This window comes from Rana temporaria, chromosome 12 (genome assembly GCF_905171775.1).
Source record: "Rana temporaria chromosome 12, aRanTem1.1, whole genome shotgun sequence".
NCBI lineage: Eukaryota > Metazoa > Chordata > Amphibia > Anura > Ranidae > Rana > Rana temporaria.
In genome coordinates this window covers 61,662,065-61,685,849 of record NC_053500.1, presented here as the reverse complement: position 1 = coordinate 61,685,849, position 23,785 = coordinate 61,662,065, and the positions used below count along the sequence as shown (strand labels likewise).

The following is a 23,785-nucleotide window of genomic DNA, read 5'->3' as shown; positions in this document are numbered from 1 at the left end:
TTTCCTTCAGGATCTGGCTTCCCGCTTTGATCAGCTTCAGACCTCGTTGGGAGCCCCGAATCTACAACCCCAAGTACAACCAGCGGCAGCGGCTGCGCCCGTCGCACCAGTCGCAGAGTCGCATTCACTGAAGCTACCACCTCCAGTCCGTTTTTCTGGAGACTCCAAGGCCTGCAGGGGGTTTCTTAGCCAGTGCACCATCCATTTTGAACTACAGCCTCAAAACTTCTTGTCTGATCGGGCAAAGGTAGCCTATATTATTTCCCTCCTTTCCGGTGAAGCTTTAGCCTGGGCTGCCCCTATGTGGGAGAGGAATGATCCGGTAGTTTCCAGCCTGTTCAACTTCCTAAAGCTCTTTCGGAACATCTTTGAAGAGCCGGCTCGGGCCTCTTCAGCAGCCAGTGCTCTGCTACGTCTCCGCCAAGAATCTCGTTCAGTGGGTCAATATGCTCTTCAGTTCCGTATACTCTCTGCTGAATTGAGCTGGAACAATGAGGCCCTGGTCGCTACCTTTTTACATGGCCTCTCTGACCGAGTGAAGGACGAATTAGCGGGAAGAACCATCCCCGTCGGTCTGGACGATGTCATCTCCCTGTGCAATCAGATCGATATTCGTTTTCAGGAGAGGTCCATTGAGAAAAGACACCAGCACTCCCTAGGTCGTAGTCAGTCTGTGCTTCCCTCACTTCGTTCCGTAGACCACCCCCTGCCTGCTGAGGAACCTATGCAGTTGGGCCGGACCAGACTAACACCCGAAGAACGTGCTAGACGCAGAACTCTGGGCTTGTGCCTCTATTGTGGAGGCAAGGGCCATCTTCGTGCCTCCTGCCCGCTTCGCCCGGGAAACGCTCAGGTCTAATACATTTAGAAGGTGGAGTATTGGACCCAGAAACATCACCTTCCCGTCTGCTCCTTCCGGTGTCCCTTCATGTAGGCACTTCTCCCCTATCGATCTCTGCATATCTGGATTCCGGGGCTGCCGGCAACTTTATGGACTGGAGAACTGCTTCTTCTATGAAGCTTACCCTTTCACCCCTCACTACGCCGCTGGTAGTCTCGGCAATTGATGGCACTATTCTCCCAGGGGGTCCTATTCGCTTCCAGACACTACCCATTAGGATGTCGATAGGGATTCTTCACCAGGAGTGGATATCCTTTCTCATCCTACCTAAAGCCTCCACTCCCATTGTATTGGGCCTTCCTTGGCTACAGCTCCACTCTCCCCATGTGGACTGGGCTTCTGGGCAGATTCTGGCTTGGGGTCCTTCATGTTTCTCGTCATGTCTTTCCAAGGTGACTCCTAAGGGGGAACTTCCGGTTGCTACCACATCAGTATCTTCGGATCTTCCTACTGCTTACAGCGATTACCGGGATGTGTTCTGTAAGAAATCAGCCGAGGTGCTTCCTCCCCACAGATCTTTTGACTGTGCCATTGACCTTGTTCCTGGAGCAATTCTGCCCAGGGGTCGCACATACCCTTTGTCCATCCCAGAGACCCAGGCCATGTCTGAGTATGTCGCAGAAAACCTTGACAGAGGTTTCATTCGGAAATCGTCATCGCCTGCAGGAGCAGGGTTCTTTTTTGTTGCCAAGAAGGATGGTACCTTGAGACCCTGTATTGATTATCGAGGATTAAACGCTGTTACTATTAAGAATCGTTACCCCTTACCCTTGATATCTGAATTGTTCGATAGGTTGAGGGGTGCCTCCATCTTCACTAAGTTGGATCTCAGGGGGGCGTACAACCTCATTCGAATACGAGAAGGCGATGAGTGGAAGACTGCGTTTAACACTCGAGATGGCCATTATGAGTATCTGGTCATGCCTTTCGGGTTATGTAATGCCCCAGCCGTGTTTCAAAACTTTGTCAACGAAATCTTCAGGGACCTGCTGTACCAGTTTGTTGTCATCTATCTGGATGACATTCTAATCTTTTCGGAAAATCTGCATGTCCACAGGAACCATGTTCGCACTGTACTCCAGCGCCTCAGAGAGAATAATCTCTATGCCAAACTGGAGAAATGCTCCTTTGAATGTTCTGAGGTCCTGTTTCTAGGATGCTTTGTTTCAAGCTTGGGCCTTCGTATGGATCCTGGGAAGGTCTTAGCCATTACCAATTGGCCTCTTCCTGCTAGCCTCAAGGCCACACAGCGCTTTCTTGGTTTCACAAATTATTATAGGCAGTTCATCAGGAATTATTCTTCCATTGCCGCGCCTATTATCGCTTTGACCAAGAAGGGTGCTAATGCCAAAGACTGGCCTCCCGAAGCTGTCTCTGCGTTTCACGATCTGAAACAGGCCTTCGTCTCTGGACCTCTTTTGAGGAGACCAAACCCTGAGGAGGCATTCTTTATTGAAGTGGACGCTTCTTCTGTGGGAGTGGGAGCGGTGCTTCTTCAACTTTTTGAGAAGAGACGTCAACCATGTGCGTTCTTTTCCAAAAAATTTTCTCAGGCAGAGAGAAATTATGCCATCGGTGACCGGGAACTTCTCGCAATTAAATTGGCGCTAGAAGAGTGGCGTCATCTTTTGGAGGGTTCTCCTCACTCCATAACGATCTTCACCGATCACAAGAATCTTCAGTACTTACAGAATGCTAAACGTCTGAATCCCAGACAGGCCAGGTGGAGTCTCTTCTTTTCCCGTTTCAGTTTCACGATTACATACAAACCTGGTTCCTGCAACGGTCGGGCTGATGCGCTTTCTAGATCCTTTGACACCTTGGACGAAGATCTCACTCTTGAACCTGAGCCGATCATTCCAACTTCATGCATTGTTGCCCATTCTACCACCCTGGACTCTAAAATTCCTCCTGGTAAGACCTTTGTCCCCACTGAGCTAAGAGCCAAGATCCTTCGTTGGGGACATGATTCCAAGGTGGCGGGCCATGCTGGTTTCCTCCGGTCCTTCCTACTCATTATTCGTCACTATTGGTGGCCAAATCTCCGCTCAGAGGTTAAAGACTATGTCAAGGCTTGTCATGTCTGTGCTCAGTTCAAATCCTCCACACAAGCTCCTGCTGGTCTCCTCATGCCCTTGCCCATTCCCAAGGAGCCCTGGGCTCACATCGCCATGGATTTTATCACCGATCTTCCACTGTCTGACGGTAATACGGTCATTTGGGTGGTAGTCGATCGGTTCTCCAAAATGGCACATTTTGTTCCCCTTCCTGGTCTGCCTTCTGCTCCTGCTTTGGTCCCCATTTTTGTTCGAGAGATTTTCCGTCTTCATGGGGTTCCTTCTCATATTGTTTCGGACAGGGGTGTTCAATTCACGTCTCGTTTTTGGAGAGCCTTTTGCAAATCCCTCAATATTGCTTTGGATTTTTCCTCTTCTTACCATCCTCAATCCAATGGGCAGACGGAGAGGGTTAATCAGGAGTTAGAGGTTTTTCTTCGTACCTTAGTCTCCGCTCATCATGACGATTGGTCCTCTCTACTTCCATGGGCGGAATTTTCCCATAACAATCATGTGAATACCAGTTCGCAGAGAACACCCTTTTTCTCAGTGTATGGAAGACATCCTCAACTTCCACTTCCCATGACCTGTTCTCTGGATATCCCAGCTTTGGCTTCAGCTCAAGAGTCATTCAATTCCATCTGGAGCGACGTCCATGATTCCCTCCGGGCAGCTGCCGACAAATTCAAAGGCTTTGCTGACCGCCGCAGGCGTAAACCGCCATCTCTTCAACCAGGGGACAAAGTCTGGCTCTCCACCAGAAACATCAAGCTCCGAGTTCCTTCTCTGAAGTTTGCTCCAAGATTCATTGGTCCATACACCATAATGGCTAAGCTGAATCCAGTTTGTTTCAAGCTTCAGATTCCCAAAAACCTCAAAATCTCTAACTCCTTCCATGTTTCCCTTCTGAAGCCTTTAGTCCTTAATAGGTTCTCTCGTCCTCTCCCCACCACGGCACCAGTCTCTGAGGAGAATCAGGAATATGAGGTCAGTCAAGTACTGGATTCCCGACTCTGTAGAGGCGCTCTTCAGTACCTTGTTCATTGGAAAGGCTTTGGTCCTGAGGAGAGGTCTTGGGTTCCTGCATCAGAGGTCTTTGCACCTCGTCTATTGAAGAATTTTCATCTGAAGTTTCCCTCTAAACCTGGACCCAGGCAGGGAAGGGGGAGGCCTCGTAAGAGGGAGGGTACTGTCATGAATATGCATCATGTCTGTTTGCCTACCTGATCTCCATGTGGTCATTAGAGGCAGATCCTGTTCTGGTTTCCCTTCTTATCACTTCCTCTTCCTGTATGACTCCACCCTAGTCCATCCCAGGAAGCCTATATTAACCTTTGCTCTACAGGTCTGCAGTGCTGTTCAACAGTGTTCCAATGCTCAGTTCCTGTCTGCAGTGTATTGCTAGTTCCTGGTTGCAGAGTGCTACGATCTTCTTCCGTGTACCGTTTTGGCTTGTCCCCGACTTCCCTGTCTGCCTGTGCCCCTGACTATTTGCATGTTCCACGGCTATCCTTGTCTGCCTGTTGCCCTGACCTCGGCCTGTCCATCACCACTGTTTGTTCTGCTGGCTGCTTCCCCCTTCTCCCTGCGGAGTGTGATCTGAGGAATCCCGGGAACGCGACCTGGACCCAGTTGCGGCCAAGACCATCCCTACCACCAAGGGCTCTGGTGAATACAAAACTGGGTCTTAGACTCCGCGCCCTGGGTGATCTTGGGTCACGCTTCCTCCCTGCCAGCAGTAGTCGGCTATAGGGTTCACTTCCCTGCGGTGCATCCCTGACCCCTACAGGGTGCACTTGTCACCTGGCCACAGGTGACCTGACAGTGTGTCTGTTTAATGTGAACCAATCAAATGCATGTATTTGTGATGTCATGAGGCTATTAAAGCTGATGCCTGGCTGGAGCTCAGCCCTTTCTCCATTCTAAAGCAAGAGAGTTGTGTCTGTGTGTGTCTCTCTTCTTGTTTCAACAGACTGGGCCAGCAAATCATTGCAAGCTTCTCCTGTTTTGAAAGGAAATCTATCTTTGACACAATATGTTGAATTTCAATAATCTCTTGTCATATGCCTGGTACTTATTTAGTCTCATTGGCTTTCTGACAGGGTTGGCGCTAATATGTTATGAACTGTAATTCTTTGGATGTGTTGCCGTATCAACATAATATACATACATCTTTCTCATTCCATGAAGCATACATGCTGAAAATATATATCAATTTGGTCTAGCATGTTGATTACAATAGTAAGGTTTGAGTGAGTTCAACAGACATCTTGGGTCAGTTGCCCCACGTCTTCAGGAACTGTGAAAGCTGTGTCGCATTGAAAAACAGGTAAGTACCATGCTAGAGAAAGGTAAGTACCATAGTAGCAACAATTTCACTCTTCTAATTAATTACATCGATTTTACAATAATTTCTTAAAAAAATTGCTTACAGAAAAGCCGAATCATCAATCAAGTATTTCAGGCTTCCAACTCTCCATATCTCCATAATAAGAAAAGACTAGCAAGGATAAAAAAGTGGGCGGTCTTAGCTGTCCACAGGGCCTGATACAAGACGAGACTCTAAGGGGGAGACTTAACCTGGAGCACTTGGAATATGGTGCAGTTGTGCATGGTAGACAATCAGCTTCTAACTTTAGCTTGTTCAATTAAGCTTTGGCAATAAAACCTGGAAGCTGATTGGTTTCTATGCAGAAATGCACCAGAATTTTCACTCTCCAATTTTTAGTAAATAAACCCCTAAGGGTCCAAAAAGAGTAATCTATGGCCCAGATTCTCATAGAAGGTTTACAGCGTTAGTGCCTGATTCTCAGAACACTTACCTGTAAACTTGCGGCGGTGTATCGTAAAAGCGCTCGGCGCAAGCCCGCCCAATTCAAATGGGGCGGGCACCATTTAAATTAGGCGCGTTCCCGCGCCGAGCGTACTGCGCATGCTTCGTCGGGTAAATTACCAGACGTGCATTGCGCTAAATGACGTCGCACCGACGTCATTTGCTTAGACGTTAACGTAAATGGCGTCCAGCGCCATTCACGGACGTCTTACGCCAACGACGTAGATTTTTTAAATTTTGACGCGGGAATGACGGCCATACTTAACATTGGCTGCGCCTCCATAGACCCAGGGGCAACTTTACGCGTCGCAAAGGCTACGGAAACTACGTAAATTCTCTGCGTCGAGCGCGCGTACGTTCGGGAATCGTCGTAATTTGCTAATTTACATAAGCGACGGGGAAAACAACTTCGGCGACACCTAGCGGCGGGAAAAATAATTGCATTTAAGATCTGACAGCGTAAGAGCCTTACGCCTGTCAGATCTAATGGGTATCTATGCGTAACTGATTCTAAGAATCAGTCGCATAGATACCCGGGGCCAGATTAGGACTTACGACTGCGCCGTCGTAACGCCTTTGAGAATCTGGGCCTATGTTTTTTACTGCAATAAGTATCTGCCTGCCTAGATTACATAATTCTCTAGAAGGTACAATTTACCACTTAAATCATTGTACAACATGGGTTATAAACAGAGATGACTTTAGCCGGTTCCCATAGTCAAATAACAGGCGGATGCGGCATTTGTCGTTCTGAGAGCACGATCTGTTACCCACTGTGTCTACCAGACAATCACAGAAGATCAGGGTTTTTTATTAATGCCAATCATTGTGTATTACTGTGTTGATCTATGTGACAGCTAATAATAGTAAACACTGAATGAATCCATTTCATTCAGTAAAAATAAAAATCGTAACAAAAAAGAAAAAGAATGTAATAAAAAAGAAAAAGAATGTAATAAAAAAGAAAAAAAAATGGAAAAACGATTATTATCCCTGATCAGCACCCCTCCAGTCATATGATAATGATGTGCTGCACTCATGACAGTATGTAAAAAAAAATATGTTTTTTCAATTACTTAATTTTCCAAAAAAACGTGAATTAAAAAAACTCACCATGCCTCCTACTAAATACTTTGGACTGTCTACTTTCCCCAAAGGGGTCATTTGGGGGATATTTGTACAGTCCTGGCATTTTCAGGCCTCAAGAAATAAGATAGGCTATCGGTACATCAAGATTGATTGATTTTCAGATATATACCATAGTTTGTATAACTTTCCTACAGACTAAACAATATACCCTTATTTGGGTTATTTCGCACCAAAGAAATGTAGCAGTCTACATTTTAGCCCAATTTCTGGAAAAATATTATTTATTTGCAAAATTTTATAACAATAACAAAGGTAACGCGTTTTTTTTCCCAAATTGTTTGTATTTTTCAGTTTATTTAGCAAAAAATAAAAACCCTGTGGTGATTAAATACCACCAAAAGAAAGCTCTATTTGTATGAAGCATCGGCTCCCAAGTGACGCAGCGCGCGTGCCCCCTATACCTCTGGGAAGTCAAGGAAGTCAGGAGATCCCACCTGCAGATGTCATATGGCAATATGTGGGTATTGAAGTGGTTAATTATTTCCTTTAAAATTCCTTATAATAAAAAATACTAACTTACACTTATAAGTGCCCTCTGGGGTCCATTTTACTCTATTACAGATAACCATCAATCTGCTGAGGAGCTGCTCTGGGCCCAAGAAAACTATCATATGAACAGTGTTTAGCTCTTACTACTTTTGAAGTTACTGGTGGTGTTTGCACAATAAACTCATCCTAATTGATCATATGCAAAGTTTTCCGGCTGGACTCCAAAGTTTGGTTGAATACTCCAGCAATGCTTCTTTAGAACAACTGCAAAAATATAATTTACCATCATCGCTTCAGATAAAAATACAGTATATCATTTAAGAATGTTTTTATCGTTGAAATACTTACAGCTCAGTATCGCCTATTGATTGGGGTCTACCTAGTGCCTGTTTTCTCCTCTGGATACCCTCCAGGATTTTTTTGCGAGGTCCTAAGGGGATGTGTATACCCTTAAGGTCATTGTCTGAGCAAAGTGTCAGAGCTGCCAGATCAATCTTTTCAGCCTGCAAAAGGGTGAAAAACTCTGACATGTGCAGCGATGCCAAAAAAGTCTCCAAGGGGCTGGTGTCAGGTTCCTCTTCATCATCAAACCCTAACTCCTCTTCTTCCCATGGCAGCTCCTGCTCGTTTCTCTCCTGCAGGCTACGGGCACTGCCAATACTATCGTCCAAACTTGAAGAACGTTTGAGTCTACTCCGCAGCTTCACAAGCTCCCTTTGCATGGTATGTTCATTGTCTTCCTTCCTGCCTACTCCAAACAGCCCACTGCTCAGATAGTTCCTCCTAAAAACCATAGTGCCAAGACCTGGTCTGGTGAAAAGGGAATCATGTCCAGAGTCAGTGCTGACTTCAGAGTGAGCAGAATCCACATGTAATCCAGGGTCACTGACAGCCCTTGATAACGAATCCTCCTCATGAACAAACATATCCCGGAGATGTTGTCGGCCTCGATCCCGGGGACTGGCATAGGTGCCTTGCTTCACAAACATGACGTCATTTCCTAATTGAAGTCCAGAAAGTGAGCGCACACTCTTTCGACCATCCTCATATATCTTAAAAGTTCCTTCGTTCTGCTTCCGTTTCTCCAGTTTCTTCTGCATCTTTGATTTGCCCTTTGTGGTGCCCGCAGTGTGGGAATATGGCATGGTGGCAAGTAATGTGGCACTGGGGAGGCGCTGGCTCACTGAGCTGGGAAAAGAAACAAACAGACAAGGAGTTACTATGATTGCACTTTTAGATTCATTGTAGCTGTATTATAATGCATCGGTTTCCTAAAAGACATGAGGGGGTCACGAGAACATGAGATTGCATGCAGTCACACACCACAGGGTTACATGCGGTAAGGGACAGGTGTCCAATCCTGGACACGGTCAGCTGGAGCCTGGACCTAATACAAGACTTTATTAATGAAATATAATTGATATGTGCTGTGTGACATAGCGCATAGGGCAGAGCCTAAGGGATCGCAGACTGGAAGTTTCGTCAAACCAGGAAGAACTGTACCCCTGTGATTGCTTATAGCATTTTTTATGTAGCTCCCCCTTGCTTTCAGCATGGGCACTACGCCTAAAGTTAGTGGAGAGTGGGAGAGTTACCTTGCTCCCATTCCGTGTTTACTTAAATTTGGGACTTCTGTCGTTCCAGAAAGTCCACTGGGTCAGTCTGTGGTCAGGGGGTGCAATGCCACCCCTGGCCGGCAGTTGGCGCCAGAGGGGTTCTGGCAGAGCAATTCTTCCCCAGCAGCCAATTGGAGGAGTTTTTGCCTCGCGGGCATGCTGGGGGAGGATATATCTGGGACAGGGGTCATGTGTTAGGCAGTCTTCGCGGGGTCCCCATTCCAGGTGAGGTACCCACCTTCAGGGTACGCGCATCCATGGACCCCGCCATCGCGGCCCACCTGGCCAGAGCTGAACTCTGCATCAAACCTCATCCTGATGAGAGAAGGGACCCCAGCGCTTCACTGGGTTCCAAGAGCTGTTGACAGAATCCCAGTCTGGGATCGGGTGTCCAGACCACTGACAGGTATGCTTGCTGTCATCCGGGGACCCTTTATAGAAAAGTCTACTGGGAGGATTCTCTTTTCCTCATTCACCCAAGTCTTCTATTGAAATTGGCCCGTGGCAGGTGCCCTAGAGTCAGGTCTGTGAGAGGGGCCTGTTCCTCCCAGTATTATCCAGAGTGACGCTCCGGCTGCCAGGCCTATCATAGGGGTCTGTCCGGGGGCACTTTACCCACTCCAAGCAGAGTGGTGACGTGTAGCAAAGTTGGTTCTATACCAGGGGTCTCAAACTGGCGGCCCTCCAGCTGTTGCGAAACTACAAGTCCCATCATGCCTCTGCCTGTGGGAGTCATGCTTGTAACTGTCAGCCTTGCAATGCCTCATGGGACTTGTAGTTTCGCAACATCTGGAGGGCCGCCAGTTTGAGACCCCTGTTCTATACAGAGCAATGTTGATTGCTCTGTTCTATATCCAGGCCTGATACCGCATGTTTTTTTTTCTTCGTTCATCAACCTTGACCTTCCCAATGTGTGTTGATGTTGACCGTGTTTGGCCTGGGCAATAAAGCATTGAAAACTCTTTATTGGATGTCTGGACCTCCACTTACTGCTGCTATTCTCACAGTTACACCCCTAGACACTGCCAGGGTAATTTGGTAGGCCGGTCCCAAATCAACCAGCGGCTCCTGCGGGGGTAGCGCTACATTTATGAATGTAAGCATCTGTAGCGATACCCTCATAGGGGCTGCTGGATGTTGTCGTCACCTCTGCCTAGCCCGGCATTCACTTTCTATTCACCTTAGAGACAATGAACAGTCTGTATGTTTGTTTTGTATTCTATTGAGAGATTTTGAACTTGGATAGGGTAAGGGAAATTATGGGATGCCCCGAATCAATAGTAAAATCAATTGCATGATCAGTTGGAGCCTCTATTTACACTTCTAAAGCTCCAGCACGCTTATTTTCAGACTGTTTCTCTCTCTACTGTACAATACTTGGTTCCTGGTACAGAAACTGTAGGACATGGTAGGCCCAACTCTGACTCTGTCAGACATGAGCAGCTACCTGACTCCACTGCCCATGACATCACAGTCTCTCCTGCTGGCTCGTCATCCATCTCAGACTGCACACTCCCAGTTTGCTCCAGCATGCATCCCCAGCTTTCCCAACTGTGCCTGTCACTCACCAGCCTTCCTGGCTTCACTCCAGTGGATCCCTCCTGGAGACTTGCCTGGCAACACTAACTCCCGTTGTCCTTCTCGGTCCCTCTCTGTGCCTCCTGTCCAGATTCTTCTTTGTTTCTCAGAAAGGCTCCGACTTGCACCCAAACCCCACTTGCCCAAGGTCATCTCACTCCCAGACTGGGGAGTGCCTCAAAGGCCCCAACAACCTAGTGCTCCATCTCCAGCTTCTTCCACCCGACAACTCCTCCCCAGCTGGGCTGACCCTGGGTATATCAAGAAAAGCCTGCCCCCTGCCAATCCTAGTTGGGGGATTGGTCAGGGCTCCCTGAAACACCTCGGACAGCTCCACCTCTCTTCCCCTCCTCTCTTCTAGAATCATCTAAAAGCCAGAGGGAGGTAACTAAAAGATGATGCTATCTTTGAATCACCAGCCTACTATGAGCCACTCCCAGCCCACTCAGATCAAAACAAACAGGCCTAGTTTCCAGCTAGGCCTGTTCAAATTGACCTGCTCCGACAAAAATCTCACCTCCTAGCATCTACCTAGGTAAAGAGTGTTACACATAATTTTAACTGTAATAAAGCATTCCTTTACAATACACTTTCAGGGGCATCCTCTTTAATTTGACATAGAATGGCAATCACTGCACATTGCATGGGTAAGGCACTCTTAAAGGGACCAGCACTTTATTACCCTGGAGAAACACCTCACAGGATATGAGCACCCTAGTAAGTGGGAGGCCACAATTCAGGTCCACGGAGGACTCTGGTACATAGTATTGACTGATGAGAACCAAGCTGGATATGATTTTACACACATTGTATATCATGCTACTAAGGTAAGGGGCACAATGGTGATCAGGAGAGGTGGTTTAGAAGAATTGAGAAGAATTTGGATTTGAATCTCACATCATACGCTTTTGATGAACTGTCACTTTTTAAAGAACTGATACAGTGTAACACTGGATGTGTATGAAAGACACTATTGCTATCACTTGGTACTTAGGTGGTTTGCATGGTATGTCACATTTATAATTTTGAGATTGGTAGCGCAGCACATACTAAGCCCTTCGTGCATAAGAATAAAACAAATCTTAGGGCCAGATTCTCAAAAGAGATACGACGGCGTATCTCCAGATACGCCGTCGTATCTCCGAGTCTGGCCGGTCGTATCTATGAGCCTGATTCTTAGGCCCCATGCACACGAGACGCTATTACAAACGCCTCTAATCTCAGCTTTTCAAAGGCAAAAACCGGCATTTAAAACGCCCGTTTTTGCCGCGAATTGCGCAGCGTTTTGCCGCGATTTTGCGGCGTTTTACCGCGATTTGCGGCTGTCAGCGTTTATCTCCAAAACACTGTAGACCCTCCCCAAGCTCAGAATCAAACTATTTGTGCCGCGTTTAGCAGCGTTTTGCCGCATTTAGCCGCGATTTGCGTCTAAAACGCAAAAGCTGAAAGCTTCTGAACCCAAAATTTTGGGTTTGGAAAAACGGTCCTAAACCCAACTGCTTTGAAACGCCAAAAAACGTGATCGTGTGCATGGACACATAGGATAACATTAAATGTGTTCAGGGGCAGTTGAAAAAAATGCCCAAATGCCTCTGAACTCGAGTTTAGCAGCGTCTCGTGTGCATGGGGCCTTAGAATCAGTTACGCATAGATTTCTATTAGATCCGACTGGCGTAAGTCTCTTACGCCGTCGGATCGTAACTGCATATTTCCGCTGGCCGCTAGGGGCGTGAACGCTGATTTCCGCGTCAAAATATGTAAATCAGCTAGATACGCGAATTCACGAACGTATGCCTGGCCGACGCAGTACAGATACGCCGTTTACGTTGGGCCTGCTATATGGTGGCATAAGTGCGGCGTACCAATGTTAATTATGGCCGTCGTTCCCACGACGAAATTTGAAAATTTTACGTTGTTTGCGGAACTCGTCCGTGAATAGGGCTGGACGTAATTTACGTTCACGTCAAAACCAATACGTCCTTGCGGCGTATTAGGAGCAATGCACACTGGGAGATTTCCATGGACGGCGCATGCGCCGTTCGTGAAAAACATCAATCATGTCGAGTCATGGTTATTTTACATAACACACGCCTACCTCTTCACAATTTCAATAACGCGGGCTTACGCAGGCCTATTTACGCTACGCCGCCGCAACTTTTGAGAATACGGCACTTGCCTGTAAAAGTTGCGGAGGCGTAACGTAAATAGAATACGTTACGCCCGCACAAAGTTACGCCGATCTACGAGAATCTGGCCCTGAGGCTGCATTCACACCTAAGCGATAAAACGCCCGATGCGGGACGCTTCTGCCGCTAGAGGGGAGAATTCCCATTGCTGTCTATGGAGATGGTTCACATCTCATAGACGCGTAACGCCTGTCGCCTGAAAAAAAGTCCCGGACCCTTTTTTTCACGCGACAGGCGCGTTTTCCTATAGACAGCAATGGGAATACTTTTAGGAAAAAAAAAAAAAAATTGAAACATTTGTACTCGCGGCAAATCTGCCGCTACACACGAATGCGGCTGTCGCTTAGGTGTGAATGCAGCCTTAGTGTCTAAGCACAACTTTGCAACTTTGACATGCGTTAGTAAAACCTGTACATGTCATCACAACTACTGCATCCAGGTGGATTATGCTATTTATTTTTTTAGGACAAATTGGGCTTTTATTTGGTGGTAAATGGTAATGAATATCTCCTGAGTTATTTTATTTTTTATCAAAGAAAAACTGGCCCAAAATAGTAAAAAGAAAATGTTTTTTAATGTAACTGTAGATTTCTTCCTACTACTATAACCTTCCACCTAAGAACAACCCAAATTCAATTCTCCTGCTCCTGAAAAATAGGATTTTTGTAATCAATTTCTCTGAGTTCATGGACAGACACAGTAGCATCTTAACCTTAGGGCAGGCATGTCCAAAGTCCGGCCCGCGGGCCAAATGCGGCCCACATTCCAGTTTATTACGGCCCCCCTGGTGATTTGGATATATATCTTTTGTGGCCCCCAGGTTTTGTACTGTATTTATTGGCGCTGCGGCATCTGTAATAGTATGTCCCATCTCCTGGGCTGCCATTGCACGATTGTTCTGTCTATCATAGGAGGTGGGACTTTGTATTAAAGAGGCTGCCGAGTAAACAGGAGATTCTTCTGTATGTAATCTGTTGGTGCTCATCCCGCCCCTTCCCTGTCCCATCCGAAGCTGCAGATGGGCATCGATCAGGCTGCACTGATGGCAATGGTGAGGCTGCAGATGGGCTCTGACCCTTATTTTGCTTCAAGATTCTTTATTTAAAATGTACATATTATTTTTCCCTGACACCTCCCTCTTAAAGTGAAGGTGCGTGTTATACACCGATAAATTTGGTATATCCAAATAACACGCCCGAACGCATCCTTAGTCCTGAGCGGCGCTCCGGGATTCGTTGGGGCCACAAAAGATATATATTTATATATCCAAATAACACGCCCAAGCTCATGTCTTAACCACACACGTCCACAAAGGCAGAAGAATTCTTGTTGGGCAGTGTATTAGTGCTCGGACGAACACACTTAGACCGAATTTTAATTCAGAGAATGTCAGACAAAATGGTCGGCCCTCACACATGTTTACTTAATCAAATCTGGCCCCCTTTGAAAAAAGTTTGGACACCCCTGCCTTAGGGTATTATCCTGCTTCTAGGAGATTGACTAGGCAGAAAAACAGCATGTTAAGTTTTAAAACACATCACACAGTGCAGTACCTCCCAGGGGGTGGTTCCCGGGGTACATCCCCTTCTCCCTGCATCTGCAGCCTCAGTCCATTAACAAGCAGTACAAACAAAGGAGGGGTGGGTACTGTGTCCGTCCATGAACTCAGAGAAATGGATTTTACAGTGAGTACAAAAATCCTATTTTCTCTTCCATTCATGGATGGACACAGCAGCATCGTGACCTTAGTGACATCCCCAAGCAGTGTCAGAAAAACGAGGGGTGGGAAAAACACAGCAAACCAACTGCACCCTAAACAAACCAGAGCTCCTCAAAGGAGGAACTACAACCATAAACAGCCGCCTGCAAAACCTTGCGGCCGAAGGAAGCAGCTGAAGATGCACTCACATCAACCTTGTAAAACTTTGAGAAGGTGTGGACTGACGACCAGGTCGCCGCCTTACACACCTGTAAAACAGACGCTTGATGGCGGAAAGCCCAAGAGGCACCAATTGCCCTGGTCAAATGCGCCGTGACCAGGAAGGGGGGCGCCCGCCCCTTTAGAGCATAGGCCTGAAGCACGACCTGACCGCCAGACCCCTCTTAGGACCAGTCACCAACACGAACAGTGAAACCTCCGAAACAGAGCCGTAGCAGACAGGTACACCCGCAGGTCTCGAAATACGTCCAGGGAATGCAACGCAGCTTCTTTTGGATTCCCCGGCCGAGGACACAAGGATGGAAGAACAATGTCCTCATTAATGTGAAAGGCCGAAACAACCTTAAGCAGGAACGACGACTGCGGACGCAGCACCACCTTATCCCTGTAGATGACCAAATAGGGAGCCTTGCAATACAAGGCCGCCAATTCAGAAACCCTTCTGACCGATGTAATTGCCACCAGAAAAAACACCTTCTGGGAAAGTGTCAATAAGCGAATCTCCCTAATGTTCTCAAACGGAGGCTTCTGAAGCACCGAGAGGACTAAATTCAAGTCCCACGGAGGCAGTGGAGGACGCACCGAAGGTGCCACATGCCGAACCCCCTGCACAAACGTACACACCAGAGAGTGCGCCGCCAAGGGTCGCTGAAAGAAAACAGCAAAGGCATCACATATGCACAGGGGTGCCAATTCATCTCCTCACACATAGATGTAAGCCTTCCACGTACGATGGTAAATCTTCCTGGAAGTAGACTTCCGTGCCCACAGCATGGTAGAGATCACCGAGTCCGACAGACCTCGGTCCCTCAGCACCTGGCTTTCAATAGCCATGCCGTCAAAGCCAACGACTGTAAAGCAGGATGACAGAAGATCCTCTCGCAGTGGCAGGTGCCAAGGAACATCTGCCACCAGACGCACCAGATCTGCGTACCAGGGACTGCGATGCCAATCTGGAGCAATTAGGATCGTCGGTATCCCCTCGGCTTCCAATCTGCAGAGCAGACGAGGAGGAAAGGCATAGATTAGGCGATAGTGACACCACGGCGCCACCAACGCGTCTGATGCGTCCGCCCACGGGTCTTTTGACCTGGCCATGAACCTCAACACCTTTCGATTGAGTCGTGACGCCAGGAGATCCACGTCTGGCGTGCCCCATTTTAGACACAGACTCTGAAACACATCCGGGTGTAGCGACCATTCTCCTTAGTCTAGCGTTTGGCGACATAGGTAGTCCGCCTGCCAGATCTGTACGCCCGGAATGTACACGGCCGACAGAGCCGGAAAGTTCTGTTCGGCCCACCGGAGGATGTGAGCGACTTCCGCCGCTGCAGCCGAACTTCGTGTGCCCCTCTGATGATTGACAGCGCCCCTGTGCTGACTGAACACCCCACACTCCCCCCCAGCTGGTGAGACTGGCGTCTGTCGTGACCACCATCCAATGACACGGGAGGAACGACTTCACGGCCATAAGAACCGGAGACATCAGCCACCACACTACGGAGGACCTGACCAGGCGGCTCACCCGGATTTGGTAATCCAGAGACGAAGGGTGCTTGTCCCAACGCGTCAGATTTTCCCTCTGTAACACTCAAGTATGAAACTGAGCATACAGGACCGCCTCGAATGAGGCCACCATGAGTCCCCAAACTCGCATGCAAAAGCGACGATCACTTTTGGGTTGACAACCGCTGCACCGCAGCCTGCAGTGTCTGTAGTTTCTCCATGGGAAGAAAAACTCTGAGGAATCCAGGACCAACCCCAGGTATTCCAGGCGTTGAGACAGTACCAACACCGACTTCTGAATATTTAGCAGTAACCGAATTTCCGGAGGGTCTGGCAGGTGATAGACATATCCACCTCTAACTCTGAGCTTGAAGAAGCTCTCAGAAGGTCATCCAGGTATCCTACAATAGCGATTCCCTGCTGCCTCAGCAGGGCCAGAATCGGGGCGAGCACCTTGGTAAAAACCTGTGGTGCCAACGCCAGGCCGAAAGGGAGGGCCGCAAATTGAAAGTGGTCCTCCCTGACCGCAAAGCGCAGAAATCTCTGGTGCTTTGCACATATGGGCATATGCAAGTATGCGTCCTGGATATCCAAGGACGCCAGGAAATCCCCCGGATGGAGCGCTGAGACGACAGCGCAAACTGACTCGATCCTGAAATTTTGCACTCTGACAAAACAGTTGAGGGCCTTGAGATCCAGGATTGGACGGAACCCTTCCTTCTTGTGGACCACAAACAGATTGGAGTAAAATCCCTGAAACCGTTCCAGTAAAGGAACCGGCACGATCACCCCCCTCACCAGCAGATCCCGAACAGCCCCAAACAAGGCCTCCCGACGACCTGGAGGAAGCTGGAGGTTGGATGGAAAAAATCTGTTCGGTGGGCAAGAGAGAAACTCTATTTTGTACCCGAGGAAACTACTTTGCAAACCCACCGGTCGGAAAAAAGAGACATCCACTGAGTCGCGAAGTCGGCCCCCCACCCGAGAGACGGCGGAGGCAGACCTTCATGCGGATGCAGATTTTTCCACAGGCTTGTTGGGCTTGCGGAACCAGGGGCGCTTCTGTCCTTCAGCTGGCGTCTTAGCGGCCTGGGAACGTTTACCTGAAGCACCGGGCGGACGAAAAAATTATTGGGGGCGGAAAAGGAGGGCCCCTGCCTACGGTGAGGCTCCTTGCCCTTACCGGATTGTGGGAGCAGAGTGCTCTTACCTCCCGTGGCATCTTTTATAATGTCATCTAGAGATGCCCCAAAAAGCCTTTCACCCCTTAAGGGCAAGTCCACCAAGGCCTTCTTAGAAGACTGGTCTGCGGGCCAGATCAGGTGGCGCAACACTACCGCATAGGCCCGAGGCTTTGGAGAGCAAGGGAAGCGTATCCAGCGTTGACTCAGACAAATTTAAGGCCCTGCACCAACTGGTCGCCAGCGCCACACAGTCCGTGGGAGCCTGATACTCCTCCAACTCCTGAAGCAACAACTTTGCCCATTAAGTAAGTGTCTAAGACACTAGAGCCCCGGCCAAAACCGGTCTCACCGCTGACCCCACCACTGTGAACATGGAGCAGGCCACAGCCTCAGCTCTCCTATCTGTGGGGTCCATGAAAGCAGGATCCCCTTCCACAGGCAACGTGGTAGCCTTGTTCAGTCTGGACACAGGGGGGGTCCACTGACAGAGGAGAAGTCCATTTCTTCAGGAAATCCTCCTCAAAAGGATAACGGACCGCAAAGCATTTTGGAACAGAAAAAAACCTTTTGCGGCCGATCCAATTCCTTGTACAAAAACGTTTCCAGACAAGGAAACACCTTAGCAGTGCAGGCCAGCTTACGGAACCCAAAAGGGACCAACAACTCTGATGTCTCCGCCGAATCCTCAATTTTTAGAGTATCCCGCACCGCAGTGATAAGAGCTCCCACCAGCGCCCTATCATGCGCCGACCCTGATGCAGAGTCATCCTCACTGTCCGTGTGGACTAGGCCTGCATCCTCTGACACCTCGGAACCAGGGCCGGGAGCAGTAGCTGGGCCCGATTCCGCGTCAGAGGCATCCCCAGAAGAAGGCGGGGGAGGGGGCGCTTTTTACCCTCCCTTTGACCACACGCCGCTTCCACCCTGGCAACAAACGCCTCTAGGACTGTCTTAATAGCATCCACAGAGACCGCAGGTACAGGGGCACTAAGGGTTAACTCCGGCATGTCTGGGGGGAGAAGCATCCGGTTCCGACGCCATGCTTGTCCACCCTTTTGCCACCCTAGGGATGCAAGGCAAGACCCACAGGCTACCCTCCCAGCCACAGCAGAGAACAGGGGACCCCCAGAGGACTCACCACCCCGACCAGGCCTGTACCGCTGCTGTCCGCCTCCTAGAGTGCTGCCCCGTGCTGTTCCGTCCCTTAGGAAGTGTGCTGGAGCCGTTTGCGCCGATTTTTTAGCCACTAGAGGCAAAACATCTTTTCCAAAATGGCCGCCGACACGCCGTTCTGTAAGTAGAGCATGCGGGCTACAAGAAAACGGGCGCCGATATCAAATAAAAGCGCCCGGCACCGCCAAAATGGCGGCCGCGAGTGAACACACCAAAAAAACACCCACACAGCAGCAAACACCTGAGCCCCCCAGGCAGGCCCACCAGCAGCAGCAGACACAGCCTCAGGATGAAGCCCCCCATGTGGACCCCCCACCTCACGGCCGACCCAGCCACCCAGAACATAGGGAAGGAGGGGGAGGAAGGGAGAGAGGAAAGCAGGGCGGACCCTCTATCGACCTCCCCAGGATTGCCCAGCCGCACCACCCTGCCAGAGCAAGGGGACTGCTACTTACCCATCCTGCGACGACTGGCTAAAGGCATCCCAGACGCGGTTACGGCATGGCTGTCGGCCCGGCACACTTTGACACAGACATAGAGCCCGGTCATATGTGTGCCCTGGAGCGTATAGCTCACCGGCCACCCCTGGAGCAACGGGGCATGTCGTGGACGGCCCAGCGCGTAGATAAAAGGCTGGCACATGCTCGATGGCCGAACTGGGGGGACTACAAGAATCGAGGATCCAGCCTGTCACCCAATGAGGCAATTGCAATTGAAAGCCGCCATTCGAGCAATGAAATCACAAGGGGGAGCGACTAGAGGACTATCGGAATTTGAAGAACTATGTTTAAAGAGAGAACCAATGAGACATGGTCTGTCATGTATGTATAGCATGCTAGTGGAATCAGAAGCCCCACAAGAACTGTCATTTATTCAAGCATGGGAAAGAGAGCTGGGGATCACATTTTCGGAGACTCAGAAAATTTATTTATTTAGGTTTACACATAAGGCCTCGTTGGCCATCAGATATCAGGAAGGGGGATATAAAATCTTAACCAGATGGTACAGAACCCCGGTAGCATTAAAGCGGATATTTCCAGAAGTATCAGACCAGTGTTGGCGATGTAGGGAGGCGGAGGGCACCATGATACATATATTTTGGGAATGCTCAAAACTGAAAGAATTTTGGAAAATGGTTGCGGATACAGCAAAGGAAATTACTGGAGTAAATCTGGGAGACAATCCGGCAGCCTATTTATTAAATGATTTTCCAATCTCCACGGTAAAGTTTAAAAACTCTCTGCTTAGACATTTAATGACGGCAGCAAAGGCATGTATCCCAATTTTGTGGAAGAGCACGACTGCGCCGACAAGACAACAATGGCTGGGCAGAGTAACGGAAATTCAGCAGATGGAAAATTTGACCATGGGAATGAGAGAGCAGGAGGAGAAATACAGTCAGGTGTGGACTCCATATATTGGGTATAGAGATCAAAACCCCTGAGGAGGGGGCAGAGATGGGGGGAGGGGTAGAGGGGGTTTTTGGGGGATTTTTTTTTTTTTTTTTTTTGAGAGGGGGGGGGGGGGGTTACAATGGTAGGGCTATACATAATATAATGACAGACAGGGAATTAAGAATGTGGGGATCTGGGTTAGAGGAATAAGGTGAAAGTAATACCTAAACTGTATATGTAAATTTGAATGCCTAGGTGTCTAATGTTGTACCTATTTCTGTATGAGCTTTTGAAAAGAGAAAGAAAAAGATACAAACTAAAGAATAAAAAAAAAAAAAAAAAAATGAAATTTTTCCAACTTCAACATTAAAAATGATGTTGCCCACACACCATCGTTTTTGAAAAATGATGAACAAAGCGACGGCACTCTAAAGGAGAAGGTCTATTCGCCTTGAGGCTACTTTTAGCTGGTTACTTGTTAGTAAAAGACGATTCGTGCTTTTTTTGTCTGTTACAGCGTGATGAATGTGCTTACTCCATTATGAATGGTAGTTTTACCTCCCGTCTCATAACTTGCTTCTGGGCATGTGCGGGTTTAAAACGTTGTTTTTGCCCACACACGATCATTTTTTACGACAAAAAATTACATTTTGAAAAACGACATAAAAAAATTGAAGCATGTTCGAATTTTTTTTTTGTCGTTTTTCAGAAGACAAAAAACGATGTGAAGCCCACACACGATCATTTTAAATGAAGTTTTTCAAAATGTCATTTTATTTCATCACAAAAAACGACCGTGTGTACGCGGCATTACAATTTTTGTCGTACGAAAACCATACTAATGAAAAGAAAACTTGGACGTTGAGTTCACATACGACAGAAATTTAATAGTCTGCACATCCAGCTTTTGTCTGACGGAAAACCGAAATCGGCTGTCGAAAGCACCATACTAACGACCTGAAAATCAGCAGACAAACTCATCGTACAGATTTTTCCATCCGATTTTTGTATCGTATGTAGGGACCTTTAGGGTCTATTTATAAAACATTTGTTGCACAAATGTCAAAAACATTCATTCAAGCTGGACTAAATTTCACTGCATGTTTTTGAATAGATTAATTCTGTGTATAATTAGCTCCATCTAGTAGCCAAAATGCCGTATAGGGAATATGGGAAATGATACTGCATTTTGGCCACCAGATGGAGCTGATGATACAGGAATTAAGCTATACAAAAACACAGTATGGTAAAATTTTGTTCAGTTTCTGACATTAGTGTAACAAATGTTTTATAAATTGACCCCCAATGCCCTGTACACACGATCGGTTCATCCGATGAAAACGGTCTGATGGATTTTTTCATCAGATATCAGATGAAGCTGACTTTCATCAGTCGTGCCTACACACCATCGGTTAAAAAAACGATCGTGTCAGAACGAGGTGACGTAAAACACAACAACGTTGTGAGAAAAATGAAGTTCAATGCTTCCGATGTGTCGACTTGATTCTGAGCATGCGTGGATTTTTAACCGATGGACATACCCACAGACGATCGTTTTTTTCTATAGTTTATTAACCATCAGATAATTTTAAAACAAGTTCCTAGTTTTTTCACCGATGGATAACAAACCGATGGGACCCACACACGATCGGTTTGTCTGATGAAAACGGTCCATCAGACGAACCGATCGTGTGTACGCGGCACAAGTGTTTTAGCTGTATAAGGACACAGTTTAAGCACCATGGAGAGTTATTGCCAGTAGATTCTCTTGTAGAGGGATTATTATTCTTCACATTTTATATGTGATAGCTCCTGGTGCACATTCATTCTATTGTAAATCGTGTGAATGTGACCGTGGAATGTATATCACACGAATGCTCAAAATGACAAATCCTTTGCCATGGCTAGCATTATTTAATCCACATCTTCTGAAGAACCACCTAGGCCAGTGGTTCTTAACTTGGGTTCGATCGAACCCCAGGGGTTCGGTAAATGAGTCTCGGGGGTTCGGCGGAGGTCACACAGGGCCGCCGGTACAAGGCAGGGGCGGACGGGTGCCCTGGGCGATACCATTTCGTATAGGAGGGGGGGCGCAGCTGCAGGTGAAGCTCTGCCACGGCCGCAGCGCGGCCAGCGGCACTGTACAAATTGTGTGCCGAGTGCACTCCTGTATTCGGGACCGTCACCTCCCGGCTCCCTTTCCTGTCTGCTGCAGCCTGTTTTCTCCCCCTATGAAGGAGTCTCTTGGTCCCTTCCAGCGGCGTGACGTCACTCCACTCACGGCCAGAAGGGGGGGGACTCGGAGCGCTGTGCAGAGAGCTGTGTGTCGGCGCTGCCTGTGACGAGCTAGAGAGGCAAGGACTAGTCTCGAGAAGCCTGCCTGACTAGTGGAATTTGAACCTAGCAGACAGTGTGCTAAAAAAAGACTACTGAACTTGTTTAAAAGCAAGTAGAACCTGTTAAGAGCATATAATTAAATGGCTGGATTGGGGGGGAGGGTAGGAGGCTGACTGAGATGAGGTGACCAGCACTTTATTAATATAAAATGGCAGATAAAAAAAATGTTTTTGTGTTATTTTAAATGAGCCTTCTCTGACTAGCAAAAAAATATATATATATAAATTGCAGCCTCACTATGCCATCACATGCAGCCTCTGTGCCATCAATTGTCGCCACTGTGCCCATCACATGCAGCCATTGTGCCCATCACATGCAGCCACTGTGCCCATCACACGCAGCCACTGTGCCCATCAAACGCAGCCACTGTGCCCATCAAACGCAGCCACTGTGCCCATCAAACGCAGCCACTGTGCCCATCACATGCAAAATCATATTTTATTTTTCCAATTAAGGGTTCGATGAATGCGCATATGAAACTGGTGGGGTTCAGTACCTCCAACAAGGTTAAGAACCACTGACCTAGGCTGTCATGAACCTGCCCCTTGTTTTTTTATTATTATTCTCTATGGAGCAGTATGGCACACATTGCAGAGTAACAGAATAACAGTAAGAGAGGGTATATTCGGGTACCTGGAAAAGCTGGAAAAGCTCATGGTATCAGAACGGTCAGACATCTCTTTTCGATAACGCCTCTCCATCCGCTCATGATGCTTGCGTTGCAGTTTTGCACAATCGCGGATGCGTTTTTCTGCCTCACGGAAAGCACGGTCCTTCAGTTTGGAAACCAGCTTGGGATTTAAACCATTCTGCTTGGCTGCAATGGAATCCAGATAACGCACGCACTCCATGTGGCCCTTGGTGGCAGCCATATCCAATGGCGTGTGGTAGTCATTATCCAGACACCAGATGTTGGCCCCGAAAGACACTAGAAAGGACAAGCAATTTAGGTGCCCATTGGCAGCAGCCAGATGCAAAGGGGTGTTTCCCCAAATGTCCCATTTATCTGGATCCCCCCTAAAAGAGACACAACAAAGCAGATTAAAATGAGGAACATGGATTACAAAGAACAAAGCAAAAGCATGACCCTTCTTTTAATAATTTCTGATTTGTTTTTTGATAGAGGTAATCCAGTCAGATATGACATTTGCATTAAAACTCACTTAAAATACACAAACTGTCTACTGAATGGCTCTTTTTTATATTGATACAGTAAAACCTTGGATTATGAGCGTAATTCGTTCCGGAAGCATGCTTGTAATCCAAAGCACTTGTATATCAAAGCAAATTTTCCCATAAGAAATAATGGAAACTTAAATGATTTGTTCCACAACCATTTATTCATAGGTCTTTCAGTTTATAGTCCATATAGAAAGATTATAT

General features: G+C 47.7%; 1 protein-coding gene across 2 annotated transcripts in view; it reads right to left on the bottom strand.

Annotated features, from left to right (window-relative positions):
• USH1G (USH1 protein network component sans) overlaps nucleotides 1-23,457 on the bottom strand; it is a 54,090-nt gene extending 30,633 nt beyond the window's left edge. The window contains exons 1-2 of one of the 2 annotated variants that reach the window (XM_040331605.1): nucleotides 23,036-23,455; nucleotides 7,778-8,617 (exon numbers count right to left, since the gene is read on the bottom strand). In XM_040331605.1, coding sequence (XP_040187539.1) covers nucleotides 7,778-8,617; nucleotides 23,036-23,274 — 1,079 coding nt within the window. In that variant the 5' untranslated portion in view covers nucleotides 23,275-23,455. Of the gene's footprint in view, nucleotides 1-7,674; nucleotides 8,618-23,035 lie in introns of those variants that run through there. The other variant, XM_040331606.1, reaches the window with a different exon arrangement.
• Between the last annotated feature and the right edge of the window lie 328 nt (nucleotides 23,458-23,785).